General features: G+C 41.7%; 1 protein-coding gene across 4 annotated transcripts in view; it reads left to right on the top strand.

Annotated features, from left to right (window-relative positions):
• The window catches only part of ANKRD29 (ankyrin repeat domain 29), a 46,439-nt gene extending 33,226 nt beyond the window's left edge, over positions 1-13,213 (top strand). For 3 of the 4 annotated variants that reach the window (XM_032123620.1, XM_032123629.1, XM_032123607.1), the window contains 4 exons: positions 5,276-5,374; positions 5,846-5,941; positions 7,003-7,101; positions 8,391-13,213. In XM_032123620.1, the coding sequence (XP_031979511.1) occupies positions 5,276-5,374; positions 5,846-5,941; positions 7,003-7,101; positions 8,391-8,474 (378 nt within the window). In that variant the 3' untranslated portion in view covers positions 8,475-13,213. Of the gene's footprint in view, positions 1-5,275; positions 5,375-5,845; positions 5,942-6,916; positions 7,102-8,390 lie in introns of all 4 variants that reach the window. The other variant, XR_004242979.1, reaches the window with a different exon arrangement.
• The last annotated feature ends 2,360 nt before the right edge of the window (positions 13,214-15,573 follow it).

Here is a 15,573-nt window from a genome sequence, read left to right as displayed (position 1 = left end):
TCTGTTTATGTTGTACCACATTACTTTTGAAGGTCTACACAGCCTACGACATCCCTGAGTTCTTTTGAAAATTGTTTAAAAAGCTTTTGAAAATCTGGGCGCTCTAGGAGGAGGCAGTACTAAATTCTGTTCTTTGAAATCTCCAGACCTTCAGACGTGGCTTTGGTGTTGAAATTTATCTTCGACAAAAGCTTTTATTTTTAGTTTTACTTTTGTTTATTTGTTTGTTTTACTCTGTATCCTTCCTGGGCACTCTGAAATTCAAGCATGAGTGTTGCCTTCATCTCTGCAAGTTCTTGATACATATGGAAAGCTTTTCTCCCCATTTCCAGCTAGTCACTCTAGTGGCCCTGATGTTGCAAACACATACAACCAGTGGTAGCCATGAAATTAGCTCCTCTGCAAGCTGTGAGGCTGCTGTTTGATCATTGAATGGGAAGTGTGAGCTAGATTTGTGGCTGTTTCAGAGATTACTGCTGGGGGGTTTGGGGCTATATCCACCGTACATCACTGGATGCTGGAGTTAGCTAAGGGTGCAAGAGGCTTTCTAGGTTTTAAACTAACTATGGGATAGGTAAGCATACGTGGTATACAGAGACATGTATGAAAGCTCTCTTGCTTTCCAAATAAAAGGGTTTCTTAATTGTTTGTCTGTTTCTTGACTCTAAAATCAGTGCCTAAACAGCCAGAGGTGGGAGTTGCACAGCTAGCTTTATACCCAGCATGTAGAAGTGTCTGGTTAGAGATGGGGCTTCTCAGGAATCTCTACCTGCTTTGAGAGAGCCTCGCCTGTGGTCTGCTGAAACCCTGCAGGCAAGGTAGCTGTCCTGGGTCTTCACTGCACATTTGAAATTGATGGGATAAGGTCTTGTCCTTGTAATCAGTCATGCACATCTGCCAGGTGGCTATGATCACTGACTGCAGCAAGTGAAAAAGCAGCAGGCGAGAGCAAATGAGTGCGAAAACTCTAATAACAGTAGACAACGTGGCATGAGACAAGCTCTGCCAGGTATTTTCAGTATTTCCTTTCATCTGCACCAAAAGCATGACAAATCATAGCCTGGCAACAGACATTTATCTATATGCTTCTGCTGCATGTGTAGGTCTGTGTACACTCCTAGCTGTGGTGTAAGGAAAGAGGATTAGTATTTTAAGAGCCTTAACTAAAATAGTTTTCCTGCTGCCCCTAGCCCCACCTCCGAACACCAGAACTGTGCTGGCAGCTACCCCCTGGACTGATGCATTAGCTGCTCCTAGGTTGCCTCCACACTGTCTCCCAAGAAAAAAGCTTAAGAAATGTTAAAAGCTGTTAATTAACACAGTCTGAAATTTCAGTGTAGAAGGAGAGACCAAGGTATGCATTAATACATTTTGAATAAGTCAAAACAGGGTTGGGGAGTCTTAGGTTTAGCTGAACCCTGTTGCTATTAAAACTGCATTCTGCTATCTGTAATTATAATGCAGCTAATGCTTTCTGACACCATTTTTTTAGCTCTCTAATCCAATTTCTACAACACAATGTTTCATGAGGCATTTTTTAATCTTAGTTGAGGCAAAGACTTGTCTCTGTGTGAATGTTCCTCCTGGCTCCTCTGTTTCATCTCCAGCAGGACAGGCCTTCTTTGCTCGAGGGTACCTCCGATCCCTGCTAAGATTATGCCTGGATAAGTGCGTGGCATTCGTAGTTGGTCGCACTTAATCTGAAACATTTCCTTAACAAATGGAACATTTTTACTGTTTAATTAGTCAAGTAATGGTTGGATGGGCTTCAGTCTCTTTTTTACTAACAAATGGATTTGTACTTTGTTACAAGGTGGTGTGCTGGTCATGAGGAATGTAGCTCTAGAAGGGGCAGTTTTGATGCCAGACATCTCTCATTCTCATTTACAAGCTACATTGCTCTCACTGTGGTAGAAAACTTTTCCAGGCAACATTACCTCGAATACAAGGCTGCAGAGTGCCAGGTGTGAGTTCATGCTTCTCCTTCCTCATGGTGTCCAGGTTTTCCTCTCTACTTTGTTGGCTTAATCCATTGACCTACACACATGCATCTGCCTTCTATGTCTCCTCCTGCTGCTGTGGTGGGTATCAGTTCCCCCTCAGTCTGGTGTCCCACCTCCTGTCCCGTGGGGGTATTTCTGACACCACAGAGCATTTTGGATGGTCCTGCCTGTCCATGTGCAAGCCCTTCAGCTCAGCTTTCACAAGACCAAATAGTGACGCTTCCTGGAAAATTTCGTCCCTGGCAATGTCATTGCTCTTGGGTTGTAATTGCCTTCTGCAGTTGCCAGTATTGAGGAGCTGGGCAGGAATTCTTTTGTCATCTTTTTGTCTAGACAGAGCTGGGGGCAGTGTCTGAAGCCTGCTACAGGAGATATTTCTATGCTTCTTCAACTCACAAAACAAAGCTGTAAGATTCTTTGCCAATGCTGTTTTGGCAGCCTGTGTCCCAACAGGCTTTATTCCGACTGGCTAAGCAGATTCAAAATAATCTGAAAATTAATGACTTTTTTCTTAGCGTATGATATGCAATTACACATAGGTGTAAACCAGTAAACCCACGTAGGGTGCACTTCAGACAAGCGAGCAATTTGCTATTGGCAAATTAGGTGTAGTGGTGCAAGTGGACTAATGGGCAGAGCAGAGGAGGAGATGACACTGAGCAGCCTGAGAGTTGGAGGTTTTTGCCCCTAGAAGTTCCTACTGGGAATTAGAAGGGTCTTACACCTTCCACCCTAATCTGGCCTTTTCTAAAACTTCAAGCCACAAGCAAAAGTTGAGATTCAAAGCTGCAAGATGAAGTCATTAGTTAATGGGAAAGAGAAAGAGCATTAATAATTTCAGTCAGAGTATATTTGGAACTTCTAGCTGCTGGATATAGTAAGGTGTTGTCCATATATACTAGCATGTAGCCAAATGTGGAAAAAAGAACACCTTAAAAACTTATGGGGTGTTCAAAGTTATTCTGGGATTGTAGTGATCTGCAGTCCGCTGGGTGGGCAGAGGGACGAGGAAGCATAGTTTTCGAACTGTATCTTTCCCCATTCTCACTTTCTTCCTGACTCATCTCCAAGCCCTAATCTGTTTACACATGAATTCTCATGTGACCTCTTAGTAAAATGTAGTATCTGCTTTGCATCATTCACCAACATGAAAATGGACAGAAAGCTCATCTACTCCATATAAATATTTGCATAAACCTGAATGCTAGATGCTGTTTGCTTAAGAGAAAGAAGCTGACCATAGTCAATGTGAGCCCATTATCATCTTTGCTATCTTTCTTCTCTTCAGGCTAAGTCCTCCAAGATAGCCACTCTTCCTCATAATGTACTTTTGCCTCTGTCTTGTAACTGAGGTGCTGAGGATGATGTCTGACAGCAATACTATTAATGACAATTAATGGTAGCAGTGATGTTACCCGACATTTGTATCTCCTTTTACTCCTTTTCATTTATTCGTGAAAACAGGGGGTTGTTCCTATGAACTTCACTGTGAGTAAAAAAAAGCTGCTATGTTTCCTATGCTGAGCTTGTGTTTTCATTGCTTGTGTAAATACAAGTGTGAATTTGCACAGCATTGGTTCTTCATGCAGATTAAATTGTGTAGGCTGCTCTCAGACATTTCCCAAGTTTTACAGGCTTTTTCAGTGCACCTATTGCTATTTTCTGGAGCCCTCTGGTGGGGGAGATCAGAAAAATATGAAGCATCAGCTTACTGGGAGGGAAAACACTGTAAATCGGAGAGTGATGTTTTTTGCCATCACACTAACATCACATACTCTGTATACATGACAGCCTTTGTTATTTTTGAATCACAAAGAACACTTGTTGTATTAACAGGATATATACCAGAGTGAGGTCAGTCACTAATTTCAATGAGTTAACTTGTAGAGAAATTATACAAGGGTGGGCAAAGATCATGTTTGATCACCATTTGAGAATACTGAAGATCTCAGGATGTGCTTTTGTTCCTTCTCAGAATCAGAAAAAGGGAAGCCCAGATTATTATATCAAAGGAAGAAATAATTTTTCTGTTTCTTTGAAAGGATTAATTCACTAGTCCATGGAAAGCAGAGATCTGGTTCAGCAATGGTTTTCTGGATTGCATAAGCAAGTCACAGGAATCTTCAGCTGGCACTGGGGAGCAAGACTATTTCTTTGATCAAGGTGGCAATATCTTATTTAGTGTAAAAAGTTGATTTCTCCTGAAAGTTCTCATTAAGGCTGTTGCTGAAGTCTCAGTGTAGTTTGTCTTCCTCTTTCGAGCCAAGCCTTCAGGCTGCGGAGGGTGGTGAGGGGAACTGGCAAGACCTAAAGGCAGGATCAGACACCCTGCTTTGTGGGGCCTCACCTCTATGTTAAAATCCTTACAGGCAAAACCTTTTTTAAAGGCTCATGAGAATCAGTTTGGCACCACATAACTGCTGGAGTCCTCCTTCAGTCTGGAGAATCAGGTAATTTAGAATAAAAAAGAGGAAAAGACAGAAAACTAAATTCTGCTTGCAGTGAGAAATACTTCTAGTGCTTCAATTCACCTTTGCCTTTGGGAGGGAAATCCATCACAAAGTTTAGCTTACTCCAAATGCGCATTTTATTTTCTGAGGTTTTGTGCTCAAATAATGATTGCATAGGACAACTTTTCCAAAGCAGATTGTTTCTTGCTGGATTCCTTGATAATTCCCTTGTTTTCTAGTGGAGTTTTGAAGATAAAATTTGTGAAATATTCAGCTTCACTGTAAGGCAGGACGTTTTTACCAGATTCCCTGAGGGTGCATAACGTAATTTAATACAGAAAGTTGGTGATTACCTTGCATTGCTCCCTAGTTTCTGTAAACAGCTTTCACTCCCCATGTACAGGCACCCAGCTGCAGATTCTGCCTGTGCATGCTGAGGTTTGTCTGTATCCTCTGTCACAGTTAACCACCTAGAGTTCAAAGTACACAGGATACCTTTAGCCCTTATGTTTCAAACCTCCCTGTGTGTTTTAGTCACGGCTGGTGCCTAACTGGGCTTTAATTTCACAGAGCAATGCACATTTCTGGCAAATTATGCAACAGAAGGCAGTAAGGGTGGCTCTACTCCACAAACTGAAGCAGTTCTAACTTGTTACACCAATCTCCCACATGTTTTTGGACACAGCTCTGCATCTGTTTCCTTGTGATGCAGGATTTGATCGAGTAATTGAAGTATGTCCATTCCAGTAGGCTTGGGCAGTAAAATACCAGAGGGCGTAGAACACTGAAGTGAAGCCATCAGCAGTCTTATTTTGTTTGCAGGACGGGACAGCTCCCTTGTGGATTGCCTCGCAGATGGGTCACAGTGAAGTGGTGCGAGTGATGCTGCTCCGGGGAGCAGAGCGAGACGCCGCGCGGGATGTGAGTAGCACTTCCTCCTGCACTCTGTCTGCAGCTTAATGCCTCCTTTGGGGGGCTGTAAGTCTGCCTGGATTGGTGCCTCCAGAGTCCCTCCTGTTTGTCAGGTTGCAAAGTCCCACCATGGTTTCCTTTTTCCCATTGTGTCTGGGACAGCTTCCTGGCAGTACCTTCTGGAATAAGGGAATGGAAATGTCCACGTAGTTGAGAGACAAAGATGGAATATGGTTCATTTTACCCTGAAGTTTTCCCCTGCCAGAGGAACAATCCTCCAGGTACCCTAAAACCAACAGCACATGCTGTGGAGGTGCCTTCTCAAAGATAATGAGCAGAGAAGACCCTCCTCTCAGAGGCATGGGGAGAGCTGGCATTTCCCTCCAGCTTCTTCTTCCCCTCCAGCTTCTTCTTCCCCTCCAGCTTCCCCTGCAAGGGGAATGCAGGCAAGGCATTTATGACATTCCTCTTTTTTTAAAGGATGGTACAACGGCTTTACTGAAGGCTGCCATTAAAGGGTACAACAATGTGATAGAAGAGTTGCTGAAATTCTCTCCCACACTTGGCCTGCTGAAGGTTAGTAGTGAAACACTGAGATTTTTCAGCAGAACACAAGAAGGCAAAGGGTCTCATGAAAGACCTGGTATTTCTGACTACTCTAGTGGAAGATGATAGGAATTTGAGCTCAAAAAAATCAAGACAAAAATGAAATTATCTTTTTTAGCCTTAATGCCGCTCACAAATCTTTTTAAACAAAACCATGAATTTAATTCTTGGAATGAGGAAGCACATTGTGTCATAGAAGAAATTCTGCTTTTTGTCACTTGATTTTATTTCTATTGTAAGTAGATTGCTCTTGACTGTACAGTTTTAACATTATACCCAACCCTCTAATGCATTTAGTCAGAAAAATAGTGTCCTAAAAGATCTGTTGTGAGCAGATTTCCTACTAGATTTTGTTTTCCTCTGAATTCATAAAGTGACTTGAAAAATAACAGATATTTTGAAGCTGCTTTTTAATGGCTGACCTAACTTTATGCGTCCATAAAAGAGATACTTTGATAGCCTCTGTGCATGCAAATGACTGGCAAACTTAATGTACTTGAAAATGCTGGTGGCATCAACTTAGTTATTAATTTCAAGTATGAAATAGCTTCCACACATATTTGAACTGTCAGTTTGCAACCACAAACAAAAGGCCAACCATTAAAAACCCCACCAGTCAGCTGTCTGACACTGAGGCCATTAATCATCAGAGAGAGAAGATAAAATGCACAGATGGCTTCCATTACTGCTTGTGCTTCTGTTTCACTTGCTAATGACTGATTTTGCCAGGCAGAAACAAGTGCTGTGTTCATGTCACCTCTGATCTATTGACAAGGGTGATTATTAAAAGGAAATACTGCTGTGGTAAAGTGAACTTGACTCTCATTTTTATTAAAGCATTTAAAATCACTCCCTTCACATCCCACTAGGCTGCCAGCACCCTGAAACAGACCCTACGCCTTTGGTGACCTAATCTCTTCCATGTTACTTCTTTCTCACTCGTAGGTCTGTTCTCTGCAAACATTTGTGTTTCATTGCCTTTTGCTTCTCTTTCCATGCACGGTACAAACACCTCCACTGGCATTTCCTAGAATGGGACCTCTGCTCTCCATGCAGCCGTCCTGAGTGGCAACGTGAGGACAGTGGCGCTGCTCCTGGAGGCAGGAGCGGATCCCTGCCTGAGGAACAAGGTAGGTCCTGGCACAGCCTCCTCCCGGGCGAGGAGCACGGGGAGCACCAAGCGGTGGAGCCGTGTGTGCCATCAAGGTGGGGGCAGCCCATGTTTCTGTGGAGAATTCAGGGCATTGCTAATACAAAAAAAAAAAAAAAAAAAAAAAAAAAAAAAAAAAAAAAAAAATCCCAAATTACATGCATATTTCCCATATCTTACTGTAGATCTGTAAGTTTGTTGAATTAGTTTTGCATTCTTTTGATAACAGCAAATTTTCTGTAGAAAACTTACCACGGTTTTATCCTGTGAAGTGTTTTAACATTGAATGTTTGATAATTTCTGTGAATGTGTCTTCCTTTGACATATTTCTGAACTATTTGCTGCTAGAGTTTGATATCTAGCTGGGTTTGTTAAGCTGTCAATGAATGGTCTGGCACTGACTTCTGTTTTATGGCTAGGTGAGTGAAAGTTTGTAAAACAAGTAATCCAGCCCATATCTTGTAAATATTTTGGTCATTTAATATAAAATCTGTGGCTGTTAATTTCTACATCATTCCACTTGATGGCAGCACAGTAAATGCCTCTCTCACACTAGTTTGTGTTAACAGACATTTTGGTTTGATACTATAACCTGAAAAATGTACAAGATTTTTCTGCTACTGACAGTGATCTGCAGCAGCAGGGTGTGCAGTAGAAGAAAGTGTGTGGCTGAAACCCCTCCTACTGATTTTTTTTTTTTTTTTAGTTTTTGTAAACAACATGCCATTTGGCATGACACAGTATATTTGCAGGATAGAATAACTGATTTTCAGAAGCAGCTTCATCAAAAATACTTTATGTTACCAAATTTGTATTCAATTAAAAAAAAAACAAAAACAAAAACAAACTCATGTTCTATTACCAACCTTGCAGGATAGCACTATTTTATAGCAATTTAAATCTTCCCTTGGATTTTTATGAACTTTAGTACATAAGGACCTGCCTCATTGCCCCCCAAAAATCAGCAGCCATGCTCTGTTTTATTTCTGTGGCAGAAGCATAGGGAGCCCAAGGGAATTTAGCCTGGACAGTCAGCACAAAATAAGCTGTCACTCAAATTCCACCCTTGGATTGTTTTGAAGACTTAAGTGAGACTTGAACACTGAAAGATGGTTTCCTAAGATACCTTCAGCAGTGGTGGAGACAACACTAGAAAAAACCCACGTCATTATAATGCCCAGTACCATCTTCTGTAGAGTGTAATGCTTTTCAACTATGATTGGGAAATACTTGTTCATTTCTGCTAACCTCAAGGGTTTTTTGTTCCAGGCAAATGAACTGCCAGCAGAACTAACAAAAAACGAACGCATCCTCCGACTCCTCCGTGCAAAGGAAAAGCAAAGGAAAAGCTAATGCAGCCCTGTAGCAGATGCAGTTTGACAGAGATGTGCCCTGACCACAAGTAGCATGACAGTAATCCTAGGTTGGAACAGTTTGCAGAACTGATTAGCCTGTCCAGTACACGCTCCCTGAACGCACCACGCCCTTGCCACAGGGTCACCACAGGCTGGGGCCTTGGCCCGGCATTGCTGACCACGGCACCATGACGAGAGCAGGGAGTGGCCCAGGAGCTGCGTTTGCACAGCAGCCCTGCCTGTCCCCCAGGATCCCAGCGATCCCAGCAGCAACGTTTGCTCCCCACACATCCCCGCACAGGCAAGCACTCCTGCTGCTTCAGACATGCAGCCCCACGCTGTCATGGCCACACACCTGCAACAGTGTGGGTCGGGAGCACTGCGCCCTTGTGCCAAAAGGATACCCAGACCTTGCAGCTGTTTGCATTCAGTTGGTCATGGAATGGCCCCATGACGCCCCTGCCCTCCCTTTGCTGACAGTGACCATTCCTCTCTACCTCCAAGTGCCACGTGAGACTAGAGGTGAGATCCCACCTGAGCCATCACAACAGCAAAAGTTCTCCTGCCAGCCCAGGGCTGAGGTGACATTTTTGCTACCACTTGAAGCTCCGTAAAAATGATCCAAACAAAAAGCAAGGGGATGTTCTTTCAGTTGCAGCATCTTGATCTGCCAATCTGTCCAGCAACAGAAACACAGTGGAGCAGTTGTTTTCGCAATGCCCATGCAGTGTATGAGGATCCTTAGTTAGATCTTATGTGTTGGGACCTCATGTGCATTTTTGTTGGTAGAGGAGGACTGGTTGCTGAGCAAACCAGACAGGGTTTCCACAGGTGCAAGTACATCAGAAATTCAGCTATCAGGCACAACAAACAGCACAGATGCTACACAAATGGTATTTGTATGTTCTGCACCCAGATATGTGACACTACAGTTTAGTACCCACAGCTACTATGCAAAGCACTCGTTCCCCAGGTCTGTGGCAGGAGCTAAGGGAGAAGTGCACAGAGTACAGGTGTTTCAACAGTTGGTGAGAGAATTACACATAGCCATACCTAAACAGGCCCACTAATTAATGCAGACATGGAAAATGAAGTCTGAACAGCAGTTTTGGCCTCTGTTGTGGTTGAGACACTTAGACATGCTACTAGTGCCTGTGTGGGGAAGGCAGTGCAAATTGCAGGTGGTTTGTGAAGAGCTGTGTTTTAACCATGTTGCTCTAAGACACCCCATTAAAACCCAGTCATTTCTGCAGTATAAACAGTATATACCATGTCCTGTTAGCCACAAAAACATTAGAGATTAATTTACAGTGAGCTGAGATAAAAAGTTAGTTCAGTATATAAATCCAGGCATTTCACCTGCTTTCAAACCTTGGCAAATTACTGAAAAATTGCTTTAAAAGTTGAAGACAAGGAAGATTGTAAGGACACAAAATATATCTTGCTTAAGAAGTGTCTGCCTAGGATTCAGCTGAACTGCTGCACTTTTGCTTTGGTGAGTTAAAAGGAAATCTTTAGGTGAGCTAGCACGAATGTAGTTTACGTATTGCAAATTAGCCATATGTATTATCAAATGATAAAAGTTATTCTTTTTGTGAGTAAGTTAGGTAAGAAGTCAGTGTTCTGGTTAAGAGAACAGAACCGGGTGTACCTTTTCTTGCATGCTGGAATTGCTATTCAATTTCTATTCCACATTAAACAGGAAAACTTTACATTTTCCAACCACGTAACAAGAAAAAATTATTTGTTTAGGTAATTTATGCTGCTGTATTTTTGAATTAAAATAATGTTGTGCCTAACACAAACTTGCAGATGAACTGGTACAAAACCAAAGAATTATGCAAGATACTTAGAGGATGACTGTATCCAGGGTTAAGATCTGCAAAAGACTAAAAAATACTGAGCACGCAGAAATCTCAAGAGCCTTACTGGGATCTTAAATTGCACGGCATTACAAGGGACTGCACCCTAACTTCTTTGACAAACAACACTAGAGAAGACAGGTTTATTTGGAGCCTCCAGTGGGCTGAAGATCAACATACTATTTTGGAGAACAGCAGAGGGACTCTGGGCAGCCTGGCCACAGCATTTAACTTTCACCCTACATTTTCTACAGATCAACAACTGACAACAACCACACTCTCAAGGTGAAAAGCCCTTCCATATTTGTAAAGGAGGTGAATAATCATTAGAAGGTCTTCAGTAGCTATGCAATAAGTACTCTTAATATCAGACAGGCTGTAGTAATCACACAGTCCTCCTAAAAATTGCGAAAGCATCCACTGTTGGTGAGGGTCTCCTATTTTTTCCTGGTAGCAGAGTGTAGGAGAGAGGACAAGGCAATCCAACAATGATCCTGCAACAGCTGAAGTAAGAAGCTGAGACAACAAATGCAGGTGTCCGTATCTACAGGTGGCCCTTCCTTTCTCCCAGGTGTATTTCTTGGGAGTTGTCTCATCCCAGAGGGAGCAGTTACTCAGCAAAGAGCTTCTTCAACTATGCCTGTCCATGAGAAGATGTTTTCTCCCCACTACTTAGACTAGGACTTTCAAGTCCTTTGTCCAGCTGTCTCTATGAATGGTCACTGCAGCTGGGGATCTTGTGAAACATGTGAAGAACACCTGGGTCCCTGTGTCCCATACAGAGCATCTGCTGACCTTCTGAGAGGATGCAGTTACCAGGTCAGGGCTTTTTTTTTTTTGAGTGATCATATGCTATAATGGGCTTTTCTTATTTTTAAACAGCCTTTGAAATGTGGGGCTAGCACAGGTTAAAGGAAGAGATTTGTTTCTCTCTTCTTGCTCTTGTTAGTGCTGGCTGATACAACACACAGGCTGTCTGGGGGCTCCGTGGTGGAGAACCGGCAGTGAAGTCTTTCTCTGCCCCATTCAGGCTGAAGTTGAATCTAGCTTCAGCAAAGACACTATTCAACCAAAATGAGACTTCTGGCATGGAAGCCTTCCTGTTGGGAGCATTTGTTTCATCTTGGAGACTTTGGAAGAGGGATGGTTTCAGTTTTGGGCTCCCTGTAACCCAAAGGTGCTTTATCTGCCTGTATATGGACTCAAACATTGCAATACTGTTTATCACCATGCAATTAATGTTTTCACAAAGAAACCTTAATAATTCTTAGCATTTATGTAGCTGTTGTTATCTTTAAAGTGTTCAGTAAATACTGTTGTGGTTTTTTTGTTGTATTAAAACGGAAGCCCATTTTCCCTTGGTGGCTGAAGTGATTCACTAACATCGACAGTAGTTCTTTGCATAGTAGGGGTGCCTTTTGTGGAAGGCTTTCTAAGTGCTCTGCAGACACTCTAACCTTTGTAAATTCCGAAATGCATTGTTGAGGGAAGCGAGGAAGTAAATTATTTCATTCACACACCAGTGAAGCACAACAGCCCTTCATCAGTTCATGCCAACAGACAAGAGTGAATTCAGACATTTAGATTTAGGAATTATGGGGCATTAAATTAATTTCATAGATGACAGGATGAAGATAGATATAATATAAAGATGTGAAATAGAACTGAGACAGAATAACACAACAGGTTTTTTCTGAGTTGGGGTTTTCTTTTCCCTTTAAAGTGTCATATATGTCTCCATATTACACCCTAAAAGAATAAGCTCCACTAGCACACTGATTTCAGGTTTGCTTCTCTGCACATTCAGAGCCAGAGGCTCAGCCTGCTGTCCCTTGTACATTTATGCAGGTGCTATTAGCCTGGTAACTTCCCATCAGCTGCAAGTGAGTACAAAGGACATGCAACCAAGCAAAAGGCTATACCAGTGAGTCTAGGAAAAATATAGGGCGCTTTTTTTTTATTTTGCTAGTATCAAGACATTGTGTGATGGGGGTGAGCACAACAAAAAGCCTGCAGGGCATGGAGAGAAGTGACATCCCAGCACAGATGTAGTAGTGGTGTAGCCTCAGAGGTCCCAAATACATGGAGTGCTTCATTTAGATTATCACTGCAGTGCAGTGTGCAGGGACATCTATTCAGTAACAATACAAAAGGCAGTATTGTTCCACTTGACTTGCATATGCTCTTCTCCTGGAACAAAACCATCTCACTATTGATTCACCCACCTTTGTTTAGCTTACAAGACCTGAGAGGATTAGAGCAAATGATGAGATCAAATAGCTGCAGGTCATATTTAATGCACTTTAAAATGATGATTATCTGCCTCAGAATCAGAGTTAATTGCAAGAATAATTCACACTTCTTTGTTCAGCCAGTCTTAGTGACTATTGGAAAATCCACAAGTTAACCAAATCTGGTGTCTCAGAAATTTCAGAATTGTTGTACAGAAAATCAGGTAGCACAAACCCCAGCCCATTTGTACTTCATTTGATATGGGCACTGAACAGACATAAAATACAGCCCTTGTCTGGAAACCTTGAGTCATTGGCGTTAGAATGTTAAAGTTTGCTACAAGCCTAATCAAAGGCTCTTTTTCCCAGCAACAGAATATTGTACTGCATGCCTGGGACTAAATGGAGCTGTGCCTTCCCACAGCAGCTCTCCTTTTGGCCCCCAGGAATGAGAGTTTCATACTGTTCTGAATTCTACCTTTTTTTTTTTTACCTGACCTTTTATGCATTTGATAAAGCATATGTAAATTTATGTAAATCCATGTGAGACTAATGTTCTGCAACAGGAAGGTTGCTTTCCTAAAAAATATATTTCCATATCATCTCAACAAAAATATACTACTCAGATTATCTTGTTCTGCATACTTCAATGTCTTTGCTTTCTTCTGTATTCTACTCTTTATACAATACCAGAATTAGTTTCCTATTTACATGAAGACCACTTTGTTCTATTCCACTTGATTGATTAGACTGTTATTGTTTTCCAGCTCTTCACAAATGAGATAGCATTCACAGAAAAAAAAAAAAAGTGAATGGCCTGGCTTGGGAACAGGAAAACTTAATTTAGCATAACATAACAAGGTTTATTTCAAAGATTCAGACATGGCTGACAAACTCCCCATTACATTAATATCCATTAGGTCAGATCTCTCCGAACGGAAGATTATAAAAAGCAACATAGGAAGCAAAGGAATAAGACTGTACTTTTAATTAGTTGGTCAAACATGTCTTGGTGGTTCTCTTATTCCTAGATGTAAAACTGGCCTTTATACTGATCTGATGTATTTCAGCTAAAAAAAAAGTCAACACCCTATTGATATGCTTATTATGGTGTGCAGTGGATTATGTGCATTATAAAAAGGAAGAAGTCTACACTGAAGCCCATATTTTTGACACTGTTTTGACATCCCTTTTTTGCCTTATTCCTACAGTTTTCTATTGTGATGAGCTACATTTTGAGTAGCTCATCATCAAAAATTCCTATGGCCATAACTCAATAAAGCATCTCACTCTATTCAGAGAATATAAAGGGAAAGTGTTGTGACTGTTCATGGCCTAAATCACTACAAAGAATGATTTCTGGGAGTGAAAAGCTCCTTAATTTTGCACATGAAAGCATATCGAAACAGTATCAAGAGGCTGAAACTAGACAAATTCAAACTTCAGGCTGTGGATTTTCAAGACTGAGGATAATTATTTCAGAAACAAATTGTTGAGATGATTCCTTCATCATTTGAGTTTAAAAAAAAATCAACACAACAAACAATTACTTTTCATTCTCAAAGATATATATCACCTGAAACATTTTGTGTTTGATGCAGGAATTACTGGATGAAATTATATGATATGCAGGAACAAACATTATGTGATCATAATAGTCCCTTTGATCTTAAAATATATGAATCAATACACTTATTGCTTCACCTCCTCTGTGACTCAGGGAGACACTAACTCTCATGGGATCAATAACATGACCCTATGCCTAGCAGCTGTGGCAAGATGAAATCTGAGACACATACTTAAGTTGCCCCTAGATAATCCATTTTGCTCTCACAGTGTTGACAAGGCATTTTAGCTGGACTAATGCTTTAATGTCTTGCTTTTAATGTCAAATCTGTTGGTTCATAACTAGCACAAGAGCTGCGTAGTGCTGTACCTTGCCAGGGAACAAGGATCAGCAGAGAGATCTGGGATGTGCTGTTGGGGAACATGGATAAATCAGGAAGGAACTGCTTCCTGAAGGAACTGCTTCCTGAAGGAACAGACACAACTTTTTGCTATGGCAATGGCTTGGATCCCCAGATGGAGCATGACACTAACCTACAGTGCAGACCTGAAACAGTCTGCAATTTTGTATGGATTGCACAGATATGTTCTCATGTGATATATACATGCACATGTATGCACACATCCAGCATATGGATATAAGGTCTCATAATCCCCTTGGAAAAGTGATATCACAACCTCATGATCTGCTTGCCTGGAATATATTGTGTAAGAGGCAGAAGAGTTATTCCACTTTCTGAAGACTCAAAGAACAGTTTCTGCAGGCCCTGCCTTTGCCATGCTACTGCATTGGACCCTACTCACTGGGACAAACTGTTATAAAACTGACAAAATGTCTTCAAGTCAAAATCAGTCTGTTCCTCAGGTGAATTGCAGTTCAGAAACCCATCTCCTGTTGCTCCTGAAAAATCAGATTTTGGTAGTGCCCTTAGGGACTCCTCTGTGACAGTTCTGCCCATATTTTCCACTTGGACAGCAAATTCTTGCCACGTGGCAGCATGGTGCTACAAGGGCTCAGTAAATCCATGGTAATGCAAACCATACACAGCTGTTAGTAGGTCAGACTTCAAATTTTTCAGCATATCAGTGCTTATGCAGTTTCTGGCATGAGGACGCACTGCATGTATTTGCTTACAGCAACAAGCGCAGAATGTCTGCAGACTCTGCTGCAATAATCAGCTGCATTTCTACAGTGTTTGCCTTCAACAGCTCAGTGGTTGACACCTGGTTTTGGAGCTCTTGGGCCACATATTGCCACGCAATTGGCACTGCTTTATAGAAGAGGAAATTGCACTGGCTAGGTTGGGACCTACCCACGTCATCCAGCAAGTCTGTAGCAAAGCTGGAACAAACATTGAGTTGATTGAATTCAAGTCCCAAGCTTTTGCTAGAAGACAATAAATAACTTTACCTGAGTGTGATAAAAATGAACAAGTTT

The sequence above is a fragment of the Corvus moneduloides genome, chromosome 1 (genome assembly GCF_009650955.1).
Source record: "Corvus moneduloides isolate bCorMon1 chromosome 1, bCorMon1.pri, whole genome shotgun sequence".
NCBI classification, from domain to species: domain Eukaryota; kingdom Metazoa; phylum Chordata; class Aves; order Passeriformes; family Corvidae; genus Corvus; species Corvus moneduloides.
This window is presented reverse-complemented; position numbering and strand designations above follow the sequence as displayed.